At 43.3% G+C, this 21,480-nt stretch overlaps 1 protein-coding gene across 4 annotated transcripts; it reads left to right on the forward strand.

The window, feature by feature from the left end:
• Positions 1-19: 19 nt before the first annotated feature.
• On the forward strand, positions 20-21,467 carry HP1BP3 (heterochromatin protein 1 binding protein 3). Of its 4 annotated transcripts, none has more exons than XM_009289562.2 (13): positions 20-89; positions 8,208-8,407; positions 8,844-8,946; positions 10,398-10,548; positions 10,740-10,899; positions 12,160-12,303; positions 12,863-12,943; positions 14,584-14,738; positions 15,512-15,602; positions 16,288-16,447; positions 19,044-19,155; positions 20,136-20,273; positions 21,062-21,347. In XM_009289562.2, exons 2-13 carry the CDS (start codon positions 8,312-8,314, stop codon positions 21,345-21,347), a joined length of 1,677 nt encoding a protein of 558 aa, XP_009287837.1. In that variant the 5' UTR covers positions 20-89; positions 8,208-8,311. The 4 variants fall into 4 exon arrangements, with proteins under 4 accessions (XP_009287837.1, XP_019330300.1, XP_019330302.1 ...); XM_019474755.1 differs by lacking the exon at positions 20-89 and adding an exon at positions 1,699-1,721; XM_019474757.1 differs by lacking the exon at positions 20-89 and adding an exon at positions 6,479-7,232 and having other exon boundaries at positions 8,208-8,398; positions 21,062-21,467.
• The last annotated feature ends 13 nt before the right edge of the window (positions 21,468-21,480 follow it).

Here is a 21,480-nt window from a genome sequence, read left to right on the forward strand (position 1 = left end):
CTGGCGAGGTGCGGGCCCCCGGCCTCTCGTCGTCTCTCACAAAGGAGGTGCGGGCGTCAAAAACGCCTCTCCCGCCCCGCTGACACCTGGTAAACAACACCGGGTGTGCCGCGGGTCGCGGGGGGAAGGTCAGCGGCAGGAGGGGCCGATGGGGGTGCGACACAATAAATAATCGCTATTTATAAACTTGGGAAGTGCCTTAGCTTCTGCGGTAGCCTTTCCGCGTTTTGGTTGCTTGGTTGTGTTTTTTCCCCTCCACAAACTCACTTCATCAGAGGCCAGAGAAGTGCCGCCACTCGAGGAAAACCTCTGTCCGAGACTTCAGTGTGGCTCTGCTTCCAAAAAGAAGCTCTTAATCCCTCTCGGTGCTGCTGGAGATGGATACAGGCCTAAGCGTGAGACTACTAGGCACTTCTGAGTTCCTCCCCGAGACCCTGTGGTGGTCAGAGCCTGGTTAAAGAATGTTAATTACCTTCCTCTCCTTACTGCACGTGCTTCTCCATAGAGAAGGCTATTACATTCCAGTCTGGAATGGGACTGTTCCAGAGAGGCTTCCATTCTGGGTTCGTTATCCTTATTGCCACTCTGGACTGTGGTTTTTCCGTTAAAACCTTGCAAAGACTTAAGGAGAGAAGGAGCAGCGTACCAAAATCTTAGCTGATGTAAACTGGTGTAGCTCTTGCCAGGCCAGAGGGGCTCCACCAGCTTACGGTGCCTGAGGACAGCTCCAGACCAGAGACGCTGTTCAGAATAAATCCTTCCCGCCTGTATTCTAACTGTTTTCACAGTCACCGGTGTCTGCAAATCACGGGGGACTGCTCAGCCTGTGCTGCAGGAGAAGAAAACTTAGCTAATGTCGGGTTGTGGGTGTGTTCGCTCCTTTTAAAGTGTAGCAGAGACTGACAGTTTGCTCATATCTGTGGTATTTCACAGGTTACTCTTTTCAGGAGTCTTACTTGGCCACTGAATTATTTCTGGGTTAACAAGCGTGTCACTTCTCAGTTCTTATCAGGCCTTTTGAATAATAGTTGCACTCTGATTTCCAAGCATGTGACTGTTTGTTTGTTTGTTTTTACCATAAATAGTATTTTTAGCATCTTCAAGAAATAGTTGGCTAACAATCTTTGGCAAGCAGCTATCTTACTGAGGCGGGAAAGGTCCAGAAGTACTCATGTTTATAAACAATGTCACACTATTAAGCTCCTCCATGTGAGGACAGTGTGCACAGGGGGAATGAGAGGAGAGGAAGGTATCGCTGACGAGTTCAGTTAGAGAATGGAGGTGTTTTGATGGACTGGGCAGGAGAGCACTTGCCTTCCTCAGGAGGGACTTAAAAAGATTGGTGGACAGAGTGGGAAGTCCTTGGAAATGAGGAATGGGTAGGGGAAAAAAAATATACACAATTTCTGTTGGGGGGGAGAACTTGGTGTATATGCCTTGAAAACATCTACTGGCTTTTGCAGCCTTTCTCTCCTTTACCTGCATGTGCCTACTAATTAATTAGCTCTTCAATGCATTGTGCACTTTCCTCAGGTAGTAGTTGCTTGAATTATTTTTGTTTTCAGAATATCTTTTTCTTTTGTGTTTTCCCTTTCAATAGAAACTGATGTGTGAATCTTTTGTCAGAGTTTTGTTACAAGTGACCCAGGGTGCTCTGAGGATTTTAACTTCCATGAGAGAGAATAAAAGAAGTTTTACATTGATGGACTCTAATATGAGGCGTGAGTAGATTTTATATAGACTGCAAGGAAATCATAGCTTTTCTAGAGTACAAAACTATACATAATAATAGTAAGTGATGGCTGAATAAGTAATAGTTCGGGAGGAGGGTTTGCATAGTGGTTTTAAATTTAATCCATCTAAGCAAGAAGGATGTTGCCTATAAAAGGTTCTTACCCTGGTATGTAGTGTTACCGGCCTAAATTTTCATTCAAGTGTCAGTGGCTTGTCAAAATTCATAATGTTGGATACTGGAATTAAGATATTTCATCCAAGGCTATGAAACTTTCAGCAGTGGATTTTCATGTTGGAGTAGTTTTAAGTTTGTGACCTAAACCTGTTCTAAACTTAAAGCTGAACCCTGTGTGCTCTAATACAGGCAATTTCATTCCTTAGCTGCTTGTGTCAGTGGCAGCACATGGAGAATCTGGATCAAGGACCATGCTAGCCAAAAATTATTCAAAAACTGTTGTCCCACAGAGATTGTCACTGTCACAATCCTGAGCATCAGCGCGGAGAGGGATTATTTTTAGACAGCTATGCAAGCAGAAATTCTGCTTCATATTAGTCCATTAGCTGAAGTTTTTGCGAGTTTCTAGGTATGATGGTGGCATAATTTAAGTTGCACGCTACCTGGCTTTGGCTGTGTGTTTGGGGATGTGAAGAAGAACTCCTGGGTATAGGAAAAGAAGATAATCCAAGCCACGGAAATGATCTGCTGTTACTGTCTTCTGCATAGGTCAAAGACTGATTGAGAAATAATCTGAAACCTATAGTGGTTTTTATATTGAGCTGGCATTCTTGGTGGTTAAGAATAGCGGAGGTGAGGCCTGTGTTGTTACTTGGTATTTTAATAAACATCTGTTGAGATTGAGCTGACTTTGAATTCCGGTATTATATCCTAGGGGAGACAAGGTGCTGAGCTGAGTCCCAGGTGGGGAGGCAGAGCATCAATCTCACTGTAGTAATGTGCCTTTTTTTTTTTTTTTGCGGTGAAAGCAGCATCCGCGTGTGCAGAAGGGCAGTATTTAATCTTTGCTTTGCTCTGTAAAAGTCAACAGGATAGGCAAGGTGTAGGTCAGGTTGCATTCGTGGCTTTTAGAGTCACGGGTCCAAATTCAATGCTACCCTGAAATGAAAATGTATCTTTAGACTTAGAGAAACTCTCCTTTGGGTCTCCGTGTGTAGGAATGCGTGTGTTTAGATACTAGAAACATGAAAGATTATCACTGTGCTTCCCTGAACCCTAACGTACTTGGGATTTGTTGTTCCCTCCTTAACACTGTATAGGGAAGGAGTGGATGGAAATAGAAACTGTAACACTAGTCAAGCCAAAGAATTTCTTGCCTGGCAAGTGGTGAGCTATTGGATCTTTACTATTCTTCTTTAATTGAAACAAGATGGTTTATAATGCTTGTAGCAGCTTGGGGCTCAGATAGCCTGTAACAGATCTCTCGGAGACTCAACCGCAAGAGAGTTGCAAATGCAGCCCTTGTAGCTTGATCAGGAGGAGGCACGCGATTGAAAAGTCCGCTTAACTAGGACACCTCCCAGGAAATCGATGCAGCGTGGTGTCCGTAAGGATCGGGACGAAGTTAGCACAAAACTTGTTGAATGGCAACAGAAGTGATGGGAATGCCAGTTGTGAAGTAATGCTCAGCCAGATGTGAAACGGGAGTGAATTTCCGAGCAGGTTGCCAAATAAGGATTAGAAGCGGGGACTAACTCGTATTGTGTATTCAGTAAGGTATTTTACTCCTCTGCATGTTTTTAGGCTGTTTTAAATGACTAAATACTACTGGTCTGACTTAATCAAGACAACAGGCAGCTCGGTGAACTGCAAAAACAAAAGGGAGATCAGTAAATGCTAGAACATCTTTGTGAAGCAGGCTGTGGCAGGCAGTCAGCTGAGAACTTTTAACAGATACATTTTGTAAAACAAATTTGTATCAAAGATGTTGCTGGATGATATATTCTGTGACGTTATAGATATTGGGGGTTTCGATAAGGTATATTCTACCTGAACTGGATTTTTAGGGAAGAGCTTTGAGGATTTCAGAGGGCCAGAAGTCTTTAAAAAGTTGGCCAACTTGCGATTTAGAAGGTAATATTTTGGCATGTTTGGTTTGGATTTCTATTTTTGCTTTGTGAAAATATTAACGTTTCCTGTGCTTTTTTCTGCAGCTTCTGAGATGTTTAAATGCTCTTCTGCTCAATTTAGCTTTAGAAACTAGTAGATAATTCCATGATAATCAATAGCCTGTTCTTGAAATCCAGTTACTTTGCTTTTTGAGCCTTTCTGATAATAGTCAGTCATTCTTGCTTGTGTCGCTTGTAAGGTTGGCGGGTTTGTATCCCTTGACACCCTGGCTTCAAATCTGGAAGAACATAACTTTTTTCTAGCCCTTTTTGACCTGATTTCTGGACCCGCGTAGCGTGCCATATACCAAGTCATGTCTAAGAGCACATCAATCACCGGTATACGTGTCGTGTAACAGTAAGTGGACACCCTTAACGGCACAGGATTGGATATGCTTTCTCAGTTTTCCATTGCATATTTGTTTTCAGTCCGCTCAGCCTGTGCACCCAACCCCGAGTCCTTGTGACTTGGTATTTCCACCAGCCTGACAGTTGGCTTGCCACATTCGAGACCTGATTTTTATCCTGAAATATTTTCCCTCGAATGAGATTGAAGTCTGAGATAAGCTGGAAAATCTTATGGCCAGCAGAAATTCAAGGAGTCAGCCAAACTACGTCTCAAATTAACTTTTTTTTTTAACGTTCTTTTGTCTGTTACATTGGTGGGGGGACTCCACTCTTCTGAAATATTATCCAAAATGTGTTTGTCTCACCTGAAGCCTCCCCCCCTTTTTTTTTTCCCTAACGATGTGCTGATAGCTCAGGAGGAAATTGCTACAGTTTTTCATAATAGTTCATGGAAAGCCACCTGTACCTTTGACTGGATCTTCCATTAGTGGCCACTCCCTGAGCTGGGAGACTGGACACTATCGACCATTCCTGCTCATCTAGAAATCCAGAAAGTTGGGGGCTTTTGTCACTTACCAGCTCCTTGCTGGATTACCAGCTTTGAAATGACTAGTTCATGATAGCTGGGGAACCTGTGAACCTGCAGTTCAAATGACCCATGGGAAAATGAGTGTGAGTAGCTATGTGAGGAGTTGTTATCTGTACTTTCAAGCAACTTTTTGAAAAGATTGGTATCCTGATGTTTGTTTCATTGCTGATGTGATTATTTTTTTTCTGACAGTTGATCAGATTTAAGCGTACATGAGAGTTACCAACAACCACCTTGAAAACCTGCATCCTCAATTGATGGCCTTTTCCCACTTTCTAATCACAGTGTTTGTTTCTTTGACATTTGTGTAAATGCAAAATACAGTTATTATTTTCCAATTGTTTTTTATTAAGAGTGATGCTTGTAATAGTAGCTGTGGTACACGTTTAAAGATGTCTTAGTTTCCCATACATGAAATAGGGTGTCCAGGTAACAGTTGGTTTGGGTGACTTGATTTTTCCATTAGATAAATCTACCGTTTTATTTGGAGGGGGGAATGAGAGTTTTCCTGCATTGCTGTTGCAAAACCTTCTAGTCTTTTGCTTTATCTTTTTGAGAAAGTAAATTCAGGCCTGTTTGTAGTTGACATTTCACACCCAGTCCCGAAAACTGCTTTTGATCCCTCTGTGCAAAGAAATAGGCGCTAAGCAAGAGCAGTCCTTGAGCTGTGATGCTTTCACATGGTGGTGCTTGTGACTTTGCCCCTTGAGAATATCGGTGCTTTGAAGTCAATAGGAGATTATCCTCCTGCCCCTTTGATTCCCTTGGCCTTTTGAGCAGAAGATGATCCACACATGGAAATGCAGAGGGAATCAACAAGCTCCTGTTTGGGTCACTCTGAATTTCGGCTGGATGACATTATTTGCATGTATTGCAGGCACTGAAGTTATGAATTGCGCTGTGTTGAGTTTCACTCTTGAGAGCAAAAAGACTCGAGTAGTTTATAATGTGATCTAAACAAAAGGTTTTTTTCAGAACTTGGGGAATTTTAAGTCAAAATTGGGAGTACTATGTTTTCATGCGTGTGACGTGCAGGTCACACAGTTTGAAAAAAAATAAAACCCAGGACCAGGGCAGCCACAGTGCATGCTTGTATGTGTGTGTTAGTAATCCCAGGGAAAGCGTCTTTTGTAGCCCCCAACCAATTTCCCTGAGGATGGATCTGTAATTGGTTATTTTAGGACTCACTTCAAAATACCCCTGGAGGTATTTAAAAGACGAGTAGATGAGGCACTTAGGGACATGGTTTAGTGGGCGTGGTGGTGTTGGGTCGATGGTTGGACTTGATGATCTTAGAGGTCTTTTCCAACCTCAATGATTCTATGATTCTATGAAATGCTGGCATTTTCTTAAAGGGCTTCAGGCTATGCTTGCTAGAAAAAACATTTGATACTGAGCTGAAGCCTGGTGAAAATTTTCATTTATCCTCTCACTTTCCGCACTTCAGGGAGGAAGGTCCCTTAAAATAGGCCAAAAAAAAAAAAATGTGCTGGGCTATAGTTCGTATGTTCTAGTTGGCTGTTAGTACTTTTTTTCCCATCCTGAAATTTCGTAAGAAAGCTTCGTTCATCTCATTTATTTTGTTTTTGGCATGTAGTGTGTTTTGATTTTTCTGTTTTGTCTCAGAAGAAAACATCTGGCGCTGTTACACTCATTTGTTTTTACTGGTACTGAGACAGGACTATTTCACTGTCATTTTTCAGAATGACTGTTCGGTGTCAAAGGAGAAGTCGTAGATGTTGCAGAAGTGGATAGACTGCCTTTAGCTGTTAGAAGCGCTGCGTTTTGAAGATGGCCAGCTAGATGAATGTCTTTTAGAGCACCTCCTGTGGAAGTGCTGCCAAGTGATGTGTCTAGTTCTCCTGAAATGAAAGTCTCTCTGTCGGTTGTGCCGTAGGTGTGTGCACCTGACGTGACACTGCACCCACCTGCAGCAGCAGTGGAATTAGTTTATTAATTTACCGGTTTATTATTTGGGGAGGAGATCTTGTAGGTATGATGATGTAGCCTCTTGCAGCACCAGCCTTGTGAACCGTCGTATCTTAACGTACATTCCCCTCAGCTCTTCTTTCACTGCCGCTGGTTTCTGAATGGAAACTACTTACACAGCTTGGAGGTTTAACAAAAGTGCTCCGTGCAGATGAGCTGGGTTTGGTTTGCCTGGGAAAATAACTGAGGTAGAGAAAATCCCTCTGATCGGTTAGGAGTCCCCACTGCCGAGTAATAAGAGGACTGTATTTTTGGGCAAGAATGCGGAGTAATTGAGGTGGTATTGATGTGGTACGGAGCATCCACCCCTGCAATGGAGAATGCAGTGCAAAGTGCTGAAACTGTGGTGAAAGTCATCTTGAAAACAGTGCCAGGAGTGATGTTAGGTCTCCGTTCAAGAGGAAGACACTCAGGCTGGGGAAATACCTATTAAAAGTGAAAATTTATGGTAAGTGCCTGCCTTCTCATCTGAGCAAAAGAAAACATCCAGAATAGGTAGAAATCGGGAGCATTTGTCTCTTTCTCTGTAAGGAAGGGAAGAGGGCAGTCTGGAGCTTGACCTTTGGATGGAATGGGGGAGAATGGGTCCAGCCTTGGTTTGCTAGAGGTGAGGCTTTGCTTTTGAGGTTTTTAAAGGGGGTGCTGAGAAGAGGAGGTGAATGAGCAAGTAAACCCTCTGTTTTGCGATGGAAATAGTGGAGCACCTCCCCTTAGGAGAGGCTGATGCAGGCGGATGGGCAACAGGTAAGAAAGGCTGTAGAAGTGTAATGGTAGCGAGGGGTGAGACTTGATGAGGGTTAAACTAAGCTTAACCCATTCGGTACCCATGACGGTGCATGTGTTTGGAGGAGAGTTTTCTAAAGCTTTAGGTTTTTTGTAGAAGGTACGGAGACTGCTGTTTTGATGTTTATTTTCTTGTTCAAGGACTCATTCATTTCTATAAATTGCATGGGGTTTATTTTGGGAGGGGCATAGTTTGGGTCCCCAGCGTATGTATTTTCTAAGAGATTCAATGGTTTAATGCCTTAGGCTGAGAGAAGCTGGATCAATGCGTCAGCTCCTGCTTTTACCCAAAGTGAATGACTTACTGGTTACCTCAACGCCTTACGTTAGGCACAGTGCAATGTCTGCTTTTCATTAACGCTTTCTGTTAAAGAGCCTCTTTATTCTTTCAGATATGTTTTAATGGAGCAGGCTGCAGGGCTGGCTTATACCTTTACCATTTGTGCTACATCCATAGCACTCAAGTTTGCATACGTGTTTTAGCATCTTTGTTGAATGCAAGTGTTGATTGTCAGTTATGTTAGTCATAAGCTGTAAGTCATTTATTCTTCTTTTCTTTTTAATCTTTAGTTTGTTAGATACATGGACGTAGATGTTTTTGTTTTGTTAATTTTCACACCACATCTTTTCTGTACTTTAGGTTGACTCCTCACTGCACTGTGAAAACCATTAGGAAAAAGTCCTTGGGGTTAAAACCTGGGGCTCCACAGTGTTACCTGCACTTGGGGCTAGAAATTAATTTAAATGGCGACTGATCTGTCTGAAGCTGAACCCGTGCATCATAAGGCGCTTCCACTCTTAACGGGAGCTCAGCTGATCCACACGGACAAGTTAAGTGAGGTAGGGGCTGGCCCACTCTCCAAGCTTGCCCTTGGATCAGTCCTTGACTTCCAGTCCTGCTGAAGGTTACTCGGTACTCTTTCTCCCCTGCTTGTAGGAAACTCGATTGGGAGTCTAATAAACCCTGTAGGCACTTTCCTTCCCCTTCTCTGCTTTCTCTGAGATGTTGTATTTGTCAAAATCCTTGAATGCTCATCTCATTTAATTTGGAATTGAAAAGAAATTATTTCTTTTATAACTGTAAAATGTGAAACTATCCTCTCCTAGTATGCTTCAAAGAAGCTGGTTTGAGAGTTACTATCTTTTAAAATTCTGAAAAATCCAAATGTAACTAGAACATTTCTACATATGCTGCTTTTTGATTTACTTTAATCCCATTTCAAAAACTTTCTGGTTCTTTCCAGTATCTGTACTGATTTTTGTATACTTTTTATAGAAAGTTGAAGACGACACGATGCCGATCCGTCGCTCGGTGAATTCTTCTTCCCGGGAAACTCCTCCCAAAAGCAAATCTGCTGATGGTGAAGAGGTCAAAGCAGGTACGGTAATAGTTCTATAGTGGATTGTTAATGTATATCCAAACATAAGCTTGTGTTCTGAAACTCCTGGAAAAACCTTACTGCCGTGATTAAAATACTACTAATGCTTAGCTTCTTTTCACAGGCTTTTCCTGGATTATTGGGAAGTTGTATTTTGCAGCTACTCTTTTCAGTCTGAACCCATTTGTTTTGTCCTTCATACCCCGTGGCAAAGCCCTGATGCTCCAGACAGGAAAATATAACTAAATATAGTCCCTTTTAAGCTTGCACATTCTTTAGAATAAAGGTAGAAATTGTGAAGTTTCAGTAGTGTCAGAAGATGGCTTGAGATCGAAAGGTGGAGTTAATGAGTGGAAAAACAAAGTATTTAATTTTTTTTCTTTCTTTCTTTTCCTGAACAAAAGGATTTTACCACAATGTGTCATAAAATCTAGTCCAATATTAATGTGTCTGGTCTTAGCAGCTTCCCCTCAGTTTCTCAGAATGTGTCATTTCAGTATCGTATTCAGTTAGTTTCACTGACTTTGTCCTCTTTGGTGTCACAAATAAATAAATTACATACGAAACTAACTATTAATACACTGCATATTTTAAATGCATGATGCCTCCATGGGAAAACTATGCACAGGAACGTAGCAGGAGTGCTTAAGCTCCTTCTCAGAGACAGAGAACATGTCTACATGTTCTAGAGCAGTCGCGGTAGACAGCTCTTTATCCAAAAAGTGGGTAATGGCAGTTTATATGCATCTTACCTAGCAGGCAGCCCGGTCTCTAAGCTATTCTCAGCTAAATATGCTGGAGTTAATTTGCTTGGTAAGTTCATTTCTGACTAGATTTAATCCTACTGATAGACAAGTGCTTCTGCAAATGCATGTGCAGTCTAAAGCTTTGCCAAGCCTGGAAAAATGTGATTGAATGGTTAAAATCCTTCAGGTGCCACAGCGTGCGGAAACAGCGGTGTTTGAAGACAAGTTGGTCGTAAACAAAGCTGCTTGTATGTATCTATCCAAATTTCTTGTAGAGGTGCATGTTTTTGCACCTTTCTGAGTTAAAAACACACAAACCTCAACCTAGGGGAAAATCTTAGTGTTTCATGGTACTGATTTCCTCCTCCCTTCCCCACCCAGGCCTCTCTGATGAGGGTTGATTGCAACAGTAACTTCTGGAGTTAAGAGAAGACTGGGGGAATTAGTTCATTGTGAAAATGCTACATGATGATGTTTGAAGTTATTCTGGCATTTGATGGCTGATTGCACCTTACTGAAGCTCTTTTCAGTAGTTCTGTTCACTTCTTAAGTTACATTCAAATCATCTGTTTAAATTAGAGAAAAGAAATTGTCTGGTGGGAAATAATTTTTGGGGGTGTGTTCTTAAGCTTTTTTTTTTCCTCTGCCTTCCTGAAGAATAGAGGCTAGTTTCAGGCAGTAACTTGATGCGTTTTCACATGTTAGATGCAGAAGTCACCTCTGAGGAATCTGCCTCTGTTGGAGAAGAACAAGAGAATGAAACCCTGCCTGCTGCATCCAGTGAAGCAGAACAGCCAAAGGAACCTGAGAATGAAGGGAAGGGGGAAGCAAAGTCCTCAGAAGAAACCAAAAAGGAGTAAGGCTTGCTTAGTGCTGAATTCAGGGGTTTGGGTAGGATTCTGAAGAAAGTCAGGTTTTCTAATCGAAACACCAAAATGGTCTTTAAATTATTTTCAATGTCAGATGTTCTGGGCTTTGTTGTTGTTCTGCTTGTTGGCTTGTTTTACAGTGTCTTTTGTCTTACTATTGCTTTGTATTTTTCCTAAGCGAGAAGGATCAGTCTAAGGAAAAGGAGAAGAAGGTGAAAAAGACCATTCCTGCATGGGCTACTCTTTCTGCTAGCCAGCTAGCTAGAGCACAGAAGCAAACTCAGATGGCTGCCACCTCACGTCCCAAAATGGATGCTATTTTAACTGAGGCCATCAGGGTAAGCAGGAGACAAATGTTTCTTTTGTTTATCTGTCGCAAAGCAGAATAATTTGTGCACCTAAAATCCGCAGTTTCAGCTTGCTGATGGTACGGATGATAGTGCTGTCTGTTAGCAGGAAACTTACGGTGTAAGACATGTATGCTTCTGCCTGAGAGCCCATGGAGCTGAAATGTGAGTCCATGATGATGATGGAGGCCCTGTAGCTGATTTCCTTGTTTAGAATTTGTTTCCCTCCATAATTACATTATTAGAAACAGCTAGGATGACATAACCTGGTTGATTGCTGTCATCATTTCACTTGGTGTGCCTTCTAGCCATATTTAACTTGATTAACCTTGATTAATCCATCTGTTTGATACGTGCTTGTTTTCAGTGTTAACTTATTCTAATTCAGGACAGAGGGAAATACTGTAAACTAGCATTCCAAAGTGATGTTGGAATTACCAATTACAGTTGGTTTACTGTATCCCTCCTGGTTGTAAGAAGAGACCTGTGCTGTTGTAGTTGGATGAGGCTGGTGGAGTCCAGGCCTCCTGTGAAGGCAACGTGCGTGAACCAAGCCTCAAGGGGAGAGCAGCAGCACAACTGATGACAGCAATCATGAGCAACATCACTAGTAGACTAGTTTACTAATGTCAATCCTCTAACTTTAAAAAAAAAAAAAAAAAAAGCGAACATGTTCTGCCTAATCATGAGCAACATCACACTAGTAGACGTTTACTAATGTCAATCCTCTAACTTTAAAAAAAAAAAAAAAAATTGCCAACTTGTTCTGTGATTACTCTGTCTGACATTAGTAAAATGACTTACCAGTTGCAGTTGATTGGTTTGCCAAGAGGTGACTGTATTTCGTAGTAGCATTTGCCAACTTGTTCTGACTTAATGATTACTCTGTCTGACATTAGTAAAATGACTTACCAGTTGCGCAGCATTGGTTTGCCAAGAGGTGACTGTATTTCGTAGTAGCATGTAGTGTTTATGCCATGACTTGTAAGTGCTTCAGAATACGGGAGCAGTTGATATGCGCTTACTGTACTGCTTTTGTGTTGTCTGCCCTTCAGCCACGCTGAAGGGGAAAGTTAAGTATTTTGTTAGTCATATTTTATACTCTTGAGTCATTGTGGGGAAAAGGCCAGCCCTGGCACCCTGCGCCGATGTGCTGGCCTGCATGCATCAGTTCAATCTGTGTTTTTCCAGACCCACAGCAAGATAATTGCAGTGCAGGTGGTTTCTGCTAACTTTTTGCTTCTGTTTCAGGCGTGCTTTCAAAAGAGTGGTGCATCGGTCGTTGCAATACGTAAATACATCATCCACAAATACCCTTCCCTGGAGCTTGAGAGGAGAGGCTATCTGCTAAAGCAAGCATTGAAAAGGGAGCTGGAGAGAGGAATCATTAGACAGGTAAGGGTTGCTTTGCGGAGCAGCACTGGAGGTGGTGTTACTCAATTACATAGGAGTTTCTTAAACTGCGTTAGCAGGTGTCTGGGGTGGTCATGTTCTCCCTCGTGGAGGTTAATTAACCTCTGTCTCCACTTTGTTAGACACTGACAGGATTTCAGCATTGTTCTGTCAATCAGATACTTTGCATGGTTGTCTTTTGTGCAATTTATGACCGTTTCTTGGTGTTGTGTAATATAGCATTGCAGCAGCATGTGTCTTCAAACTGAGTCTAACAACCTCACTTCTGCAGCAGCATGTTTCTTTTAACACTGTAATTTATGCCTGTGATATCTGTTAGGGTCTCCTGGTCGGGACAGCAGAGCATGTTATTAATGTCTGGCTGTGGTTTCTGATCTTAGTGACATGTCAGTGGGTTCAAATCAGGCCTCTGCCATAACAGCCCATCGCCAGGGTGGCAGTGCATTCAAAATCTGCGTAATGATGTCACTTAGTCTCTTTCAGGTTCTTACTATTCTGAGTTACTTTGTTAAAGACTGAAATGAACTTTCTTTCGAACTAGGTGAAAGGAAAGGGAGCTTCTGGGAGCTTTGTGGTGGTGCCTAATGCAGGAAAAACTGTTCCAAAAGCCAGAGACAGAAAGGTAAGATGGATCATTTTAAACAACACTCTGAAAAATCTTGCACTGAAAGACATGTATCTTACGAAATGCAGCCTAACCCCAACCCAAACAGTATTCTCCTCCTTGCTGTACTTTTCCTCCCCAAGTACAGTAATTAAAACACCCATTCCACTAAAATCAGAATCAGAAAGCTAGTATGAGAAATTTAAAATGAAGTAGAGTAATCAAAATCTTAGTTTTAAAATGTTTACATTAAACCCCTAGGCTTTGGTTCAGAGGCAGAAAACTGAATAACCATGAAGCTCCTCTTCTGTCTTTACCTGGTAGAGAGAGATGCCTCTCAGGTATTGTAAGAGAGCTTTATGCTACTGCTGTTTCTGTTATATCTGTTGCATGGATAAATGGAAGACTTCAGTCTTCAGGACTGTCAGATGAACATTTTTCCATCAGCTGTGAGGGCAGAGGGAGGAAGAAGAAAATATCCTAAGGCTTCTGGAAGAAAGCTGCTAATGTTGAGTGTATATTGTTCTGAGGTAGTAAAATGTGATGTGGGTTTTTTTGAGCCTAGTCCTCACAATTAGTCATGGTTCCAGCACCTCTGTTCTCCGCTCCCTGCTGCGCTGAGTGTATGAAACACATTTCTAACACCACAGTTACAAAATGCTTAGATGGGTTTGCCGATCCCCTTGCATCTTAGACGGGTGAACCCAGAAGAGAGTATTGTAACGCCTTGGTGCTTATCTCTTGGCTACTGGGGAGACCAAAAGTCCCAAAACTGAAGGAAACAGTGACACACTTGTTACTAGGGCACTGAAGTAAACTAATTGCAGTGAACTTCTTTTTAAATAGAGCTCACTGGCTCCACGAGAAGTTTGAGCAAGGCACCTGATAACTGCCAAGGCATCACTTTTCTTGTCGGCAGCATATCGGTGTCTTTGTTCCTAGTTACTTTCTCTGTGTTGCAGCAAAACAAATAGTTTGCTTTTGTTTTCGGTGAATTCAGCTAGCAGTCGAGCAGCTGTCTGGGTGAGCAGCACCCTCACCTGTTTGACTGTTTGCAAAGCTGCTGTTCAGCATCAAAATCATTAAACTTCAGCACATTTCCCCACTGTCTTTTCTGTATAAAGAACAGACTGGTTTTTTCCTGATCCTCCCCTCCTCGTGGTAACAAAGGGATGGAGGAAAATTCAGAAGGGAGCATTGGCTTCAATCAAGACTTCATTCTGTCATCTGAAAAAAAAGGCACTCCTGTTTAGCTGTTCATTTTTGGGAAGATTTGACCTGTGTAAACAGGCCTTGCCTTTGGTTTTTGTGTTTCATGTTAGCGTGAATCATTTTCACCTGTCTCATTGAAGGGTAGCAGAGGAAAATGTCTATAGAAAGAGGAAGGAAACCATTAAAAATACAGATATTGTTAAATACTCAACAATTTATATTTGTAAAACTTTCCTAAGCCTCCTATGAAAATTCCAGCCAAATTTGCTCGATTTTGCTTAAACTGCTAAGCTTTTAAAATTGCTAATGTAAAGAACTGCCTTACAGAACTTGATTTTCCAGATCTGTGGCCAGTGTCAGGAGCACTTCTCCCCACCTGTGCATTGCTGGTTCAGAAAACTCAGAGTTTTAGGCCCCACTGATGCGTAAAAGTATGTGTATTTCAGAAAAGCACTTCCGCTTCGACTGCAGAGCAACAAGTCAAGCTGGAAGATATCCTGCCGCTGGCTTTCACCCGCCTTTGTGAGCCGAAGGAAGCTTCTTACAGCCTGATCAAGAAATATGTGTCTCAGTATTACCCCAAACTCAAAGTAGATATAAGGTAGGTGCAGGAGTACGCTTTTGCAAGCAGAGCTGCAGAGGAGCAGTGAAACGCAGCCTTCCTCTGGCTTTGCCTCACTTCACGGTGATTCAATTCAGTATTTCAGCAGGCAGCAGACAGGTGGTGCTCTGCGTTGTAGAGCCTGCAGGAAAGCTTGAGGAAAAGCTGTGCCTTTTTCTGCATCCCTCCACACCCAATCTTTGTTCCTGACGCCGACATCAGCATTGCTCTACGCACCTCCACCCTTAACCAAAACCAGACCCCTTTAGCTGCGTGGATGTGAAGGCCTCTCCTTGGGATCTTGTCCCACTTGGTTCTGGATGCTTTAGCTGGCACACGCTTACAGTAATCTTTAAGTTTGCCCATACGGAGCGGGTCAAGGCTTGGGGAAGAAGCAAATCTAGGAAAACCCTGTGGGTCACCTCTTCCAGGGGCTTGTACTCAGTCCCTGGTTTGTCTGTGAGCTGACTGACTCATTGCCCACCGAGTCCAAATGTGCTTTTCAAAATGAGTAAATCCTTCCAAGTGAAGCTTGTCTGTTTTTGGATACGCAGTGACACCAAGAAAGCGTTGCAGTTGAATTTCCGCTAACGTACATTGTTCTTCTCATGTAATCAGCACTTGCTGACAGATCTCCATTTAAAATGTCTGTATGTAGGCAGATACCACTTGTAAGTACTGCTCTGCTCACACTCTGTATAAAGCGTTGTTTCTCTGTTTGTTTTTTAAGCTGTCAGTGTGTGTCAGTAAAGCTTTATCCTCCTGTATTTCAGACCCCAGCTGTTGAAGAATGCCCTGCAGAGAGCTGTAGAGAAGGGCCAGTTAGAGCAGATCACAGGGAAGGGAGCGTCTGGGACATTCCAGGTCAGAGCCAGAGTTCATCTTGTTTTGTTGACTGTACTGACCACAAGCCTTGGATATAAGTTAACGCGCCCTTTCCCCCCCCAGTTTCACTGGGTACGCCTTTCTTTAGCAGCCTGTCATATTCAGGAGTTGTCAAACTATGAAGCAGTAGGACTCTTATTCTCCTCTTGGTCTACATTTCTGGAGCAGACCCCCCTGCCTTCCTTGCTTAGCGTGCTCCACACGCTGCTTCAGCTCTGACTCACTAGCACAGTAGGGGAGATGGTGGGGTAAGCTTTCCTTTCCATCACTAATTGTAAGTGCAGTAGGTACCCCATATGTCTGCAACGTCTTTTTCTCATGTCTATGCCACAGAAGTCTCTTGGCTACATTTGGTCTGTGGGATGGAGGAAGATCTGATTGAATTGCTTCCCTGAGTGATAGGCCCTTAGATTGCCACATCCTTGCAGTGTACTTGGGGACTAGGACAATGTGTTACCGATAAAAAGCACTCCAGGCCAGTTGACTGAATAGGCCTGTCCTCCCAATTAAAGCTGGGAGAGCAGCGTTCCCTGTGCGGTGTTTTAATATAAAACGTATCTGTGCTAATGCAGGAGCGCCGACCCACCTGGTGCAGAGGAGCTTGTCCTGACCTGGTTTGGGAGAATTTTGTCTTGATGCTTTTCTCTTCCTCCTTGGAAAATAGCTGAAGAAATCAGGGGAGAAGCCCCTGCTGGGTGGGACTCTGATGGAAGACGCCATCCTGTCTGCTATTGCGGCCATGAACGAACCGAAGACCTGCTCCACCACAGCGCTGAAGAAGTATATCCTGGAAAACCACCCAGGGACCAACTCCAACTTCCAGGGTAAAGTACCGATCTGTGTACCGCTTCTCTTCCACATGCTGAGAGAGTCCTGCAGCTGCAGATGTGTCTGTGCAGCACCTTTAAACTATTCGGTTGAGCTTGCTGGGGAACTGACAGCTGCTCAGCTCTTTGTGCTGCAGAGATGCTCAGTGTTTTTAATTCCCATTAGTTCCTTTCAAGCCCGACAAAGGCTAGTTTCTGAGACATAATGGATGTTTCTCTTGTCTATAGCATGTTCCCAGAAAGGGGGAAGAGTATTCAAGTACTTTATTGTTCTTAAATCACCAAGTTGATTTAATCTGTCTCTCTGTATTTTGAAAGGCTACAGCTTGGCATAAATGCAGTTCCTAGTTGCTTTTTATTTAGAGAAGTTGCATAGTCTAACTTTTAAAAAAAATAACAAGCACCCCTCTTACCGATTTGTTTGAGGTCCTTCTTTGGCTCTGATTTTAAAAGGTCAAGCAAGTGAGGAGAGAAACTAATCCTGTTGTATTTGGGAAGGCATTTGGCATGCCTTTGTTCGCAGAAATGACACTAATGTCTGTTTTGACTTTTGCATTAGCAGAAGCAATACTAACAGAGACTTTAAAGCAGATCTTCTAATGGCTTATTTGCATTATTTGGTCTGAGCCCCAGTGCAGTAGTTTAACCGAGGCTGGAGGTCATTTGAAGCAGGATGAGCTCGCAGCAGTCTCTACTAGAGTCAAACCTAAAAGTAGATCAGTTTGTTATTGTGGTGTCACACTGCTGGTGCCATTCCTCAGGACACGGGGCCAGAGAGGAGATTGCTGATCCCACACTCTTCACCTGGAGCTGAAGCACGGCATCAGCACGGCTGTTTGATGCAGGGCTTACCAACACATGGACGAGCGCAGGTTCCCTCGCAGCAGCGTGGGCTAAAGAAGTTGCCTGAGGCCTTCTGCCAATTAGAGACTGATGTCAAGTGTGACTTCTTAATCTTGGGGCAGGGAAGAGAGTTCCCGGGCTTACTAAGCCCTTGCACCATTTTTTTTCAGGACCACTGGAAACTGCCCTGGTCCTTTGCTTTTAACGAGCCTCCAGTGCTTGTCAGTCTTGCAAGTCGGATAAGGAAATTTCAGCTTGCAATCTGTTGTTTTCTTTCTCCTTCCATTACATAAAAGGAATTTTTATGATCTCTGCTCTGTTTTAAGAGCAACCGGAGGAAGATCTGGTGAGATGTAGAAGCAGGCGGGCACGCGCTGCAGACCCAGTGCTCTGCACTCCTCCCCATTTTATACCTCATACTTATAACTGGATTTGACTGGAGTCAAATCCTTTACGTGCTGCTATTGATCTCTGGTACCCAGAGTAAAAACAGCCTTATGTTTTATGTGTTGCTCCTGTTTATAGAAGTGTGGGGGTTTTAAAGAGTTCTTGAACGATGACAATCCTAAGGTTGCAACACTAGTAATTTAATGGCTACAGTCAACTCAATTAGCTGTGCAAGCTCTTCCAGTGCCATTCAAAGTAAAACATTCCAGCAGAGGTAGCCTGTAAGCTGGTGAAGGTGCGGCGCTGTCCCAAATGATTCTCTTGCTGTGCAGTATCAGTTCTTGATAAAAGCCCATTTCAGGAGTGTTGACTAAGTGGTTGGAGTGAATACCTCTGCGTTAATCATACAGAACGGATTCAGATGACGGTTCAGCCAGCGTGTTTCTTTGGATTGTTCTCTTTCTATTCCTCGGGTGAATCTCTTTGGAATGTGCTTGAGGGCAGGCCTTACTTTTCCCTTGGTTTGGAGGGAGCTAAATATGTAAATGGTCCCTCTAACTCAAGCTGAAAATGGTTTTGAACTGACTAAACAACTTCAGCCCTTTGCCAGGGACAAATATCCCCTGTACTTAAGCAGTTTCGGTTACAATTCTTACACAGTGCACAATGGAGCAGAAGACTGGAATCAAAAGTGCAATTGTCATATTTCTAGAACAAATATTTTCCTTTTAAAAAATAACAAAAACAAACCCAAAAGCAAAAAAACCCACAGAACGGGGAAAGATGCACCACATACGAAATTTAGAACAGGAGGAGGGCAAAAACAGGGTAAAGACTTGTTTTAAAAAATGCTTTGGAGAACAGGCCGAAGAAAGCTGAGACTTGGATTAAATTTGGACAGAAGTAGTTAGATGGCGCTGTTGAATGCATTTATAAAGGAGGATCCCTTGATCGTGACATCAAAAACCTGCACTGTCCTTGACTTCTTCCTTTGGAGAATTTATAACCACACTTGCTAAGTGTTCAGGAACAAACACTTGTATCTTGTATCTTCCTCCTGAAAATTAACTGCAAGAGGATTTCCCTTGAAATAAGACATACTAAAACTTTTAAATGCAGTGATCTAGCTGGGTCTTACACACAGCAGCTGCTCTTTGCTGAGTGCAGAAAGGAGCATGCGGTGATGTCTTCACGAGTCTCGGGTCTCCAGTGCTGTTTCATTCCTCTGCAGGTGTCCTGGGCAAAGGAGACTTCATCCTGACTCTCCAGCTCTGATTTCAGAGGGCACTGCAGAGAGCAGTAAGGTTAGACAAGTGGATAAAGATAGTAACGCAACCTTTCTCTGATTCCCCCCCCCCCACAGTGCATCTACTGAAGAGAACCCTGCAGAAATGTGAGAAGAATGGCTGGATGGAGCAAATTTCCGGAAAGGGCTTCAGTGGAACCTTTCAGCTTTGCTTCCCTTATTATCCTAGGTAAAGAGCTTGGCTGTAAAACGATGTTCAAGATAAGTGTCGCATAGGTCAGTCCGATAGCAGTGCTGAAGTTCATAGGCCGACCTCCTATTTACAGGGAAGTTTGTGGAGGGTTTAATAACAGATGAACCACAACGTTGTCACCCTTACTCTAGATAATGACATTACTTGCGTGTCTGACTGTGAGTGGACATAAAGCTGACTTCATTAGCAAGGGAAGCTTATAAGGGCAATAAAAATATTGGGCTCAATATTCTCAGATACTCTGTCATGATGCTTTTTTTGCAGGATGGGGGGGCTATTTAAGTGTTCCCATGCTAAAACAAACTCACGTGAGCAGGTAGAGTGTGGTGGTGTTCTTAATGCAGGGATGCTCGTAAGGAGTAGGACCCAGCTGTTTGCCTTTCTTAATGCTGATATGGAGGAGAGGTGGGAGGAGGGAAGATGACCTAGATTAGCTTCTGTGAGACGAAAACAGCCTTTCTTCTCCTGCTGTGAGCGTATATTGTGCTGGGCCACGTGGAGCCCAGGGATGGTGACTTAGTGTCCCGCAAAGAGCCAAATGGCAATGTAGTCATTGAAGTCTCTGCTTCCCACCTTCTTTTATTGCATGCATACAAAGTCCTCAGTGGCTTCAGCCTGCGTTCGGAGTCACCGAAGCCTGATCTTGTCCCTTTGTTGTCTGCCTTCCTGTGTTTGCAGAGAAGGAGCAATGAGGAGAGAAGCAGAGAAAGGGCAGCTTAGGGCTGGGGCATTCCTGATGACTTACAGTCTGCCATTGCAGAGACTAAATAACGTTGGTTTCAGGTAGCGGCAGACACGGAAGTCTTGGGGGTATTTCTGGATTAGGCTCTCGAAGCTGTAACCTTACAGGAGGATGGGCAGCAGTGCCTGATGAAAGCCAGGGTTACCCAAGGCCTGCTGACCCTGGAGTCGTATCCTTAGAAGTAAGTCACGCTCTGACAAGAACCCTCTTGTAGCCCAGATGTGCTCTACCCAGAGAAGCAGCAGGATGAGGACTCTGAGGAATCTGATGAGGAAGAAGAGGAGGAATCTGAGGAGGAAGAAGAATCTGAAGAGGAAGAGTCTGAGGAGGAAGAGCCACCACCAAAGAAGAGGTATGGTAGCATGGGAGATGAATGGGCTCCTTCGGATGAAATAAAAGTGACTGTCACAGCTGTAGAGCACACAGGTTTGTCTCTTGGTGTGGTTATTTACCCACAAGGCTGTTGCTCAGAGGTGTTGGAAGAAGAAGTTTCTAATTATGCCTTGCTCCAGAGATAATGATCTCCCCCATTCCATAATTTGCGGCTTACCTCTTTTTTCCTCCAGATGAGAAGAGAGCCTGTATTTATTCTTCGTATTGCCTTTAGTCTCCTAAAGTTGCCTGTTGTGCTTTACAGAGGTGTGATGTTTCACATGGGACTTTTTGTATTTATTAAGTGTTTCCTTAGGAAAACTTTCCCCTACAGTATTATTTGCAGTTCTGTAGCCAGATATGAAACCTGCCTTACTCAGAATGTGGATTTAAGAGAAGTGTTGTTCGTTAAGTAATAAAATTCCATTTAGAGAGGAGAGAGAGCGCTTAGGTCTCTTAATTGTTCTGACAATTGACTTTGATTCATTGTCGTTATTTGTATGTTTATATGCCTAACAAAGGAGTTCGAAACCTCGCTGGCAGAGCACTGTGGGGATTGAGAAGTGCGTAGCGTGGCAAGATCCACCAGAGGAGTCCTCGCTCCTTGGGATTTAGCTAATGAAATGTACACTGCATAAAGGAACATCCGTGGTAGAGAACAAGGATGCCAAGATCTGCTTCGTTTATGCAAACTGACGACAGCAGCTCTGTTCTGGGTAGCATTTGCGCCTCCACTGAGATCTTGTGCTGTCTCCCTCTCTCTGACAGGATGCAGAAGAGACCGCCTCCAAAATCACGGAGCAGGGCCCCTCCGATGAAGCGAAGAGAGTCCAAACCCAAGCCAAGAAAAACCCCCGCAGCCCGCCGGGGGAAAGCAAAGCCCCCTCCCAAGGTTAAAACCCCTGCTAAGAAAGCCAAACCAGCAGCCCCAGCCATCAAGAAACCCTCTGGTGGCAGCTCTTCCAAGAAACCAGCAGCCAGCGGGAGGAAGGAAGTGAAACCCTCCGCCAAGGGCAAATCCACCATGAGGAAATCTCTCCGGGCAAAAAAGTAAAATTTTTCCACTGTCAGGGAATCCCATGGTCAAATCCACAATCTTGTTTTATAAGTCAACGTGCATTTGTATTTTAGTTCTGATGCTTAAACACTTCTTTAATTTTTTTTTTTTTTTTTTTTTAATTTTTTTT

This window comes from Aptenodytes forsteri, unplaced genomic scaffold (assembly GCF_000699145.1).
Source record: "Aptenodytes forsteri isolate BGI_AS27 unplaced genomic scaffold, ASM69914v1 Scaffold61, whole genome shotgun sequence".
Taxonomy (NCBI): domain Eukaryota; kingdom Metazoa; phylum Chordata; class Aves; order Sphenisciformes; family Spheniscidae; genus Aptenodytes; species Aptenodytes forsteri.

Bases quoted from the DNA above. Each gene is read 5' to 3' on its own strand.
- HP1BP3 (XM_009289562.2), top strand. From the start codon at position 8,312: ATGGCGACTGATCTGTCTGAAGCTGAACCCGTGCATCATAAGGCGCTT. The intron at 8,947-10,397 runs GTACGGTAATAG...TTCACATGTTAG, and splicing joins TGGTGAAGAGGTCAAAGCAG to ATGCAGAAGTCACCTCTGAG. The intron at 14,739-15,511 runs GTAGGTGCAGGA...CCTGTATTTCAG, and splicing joins AAACTCAAAGTAGATATAAG to ACCCCAGCTGTTGAAGAATG.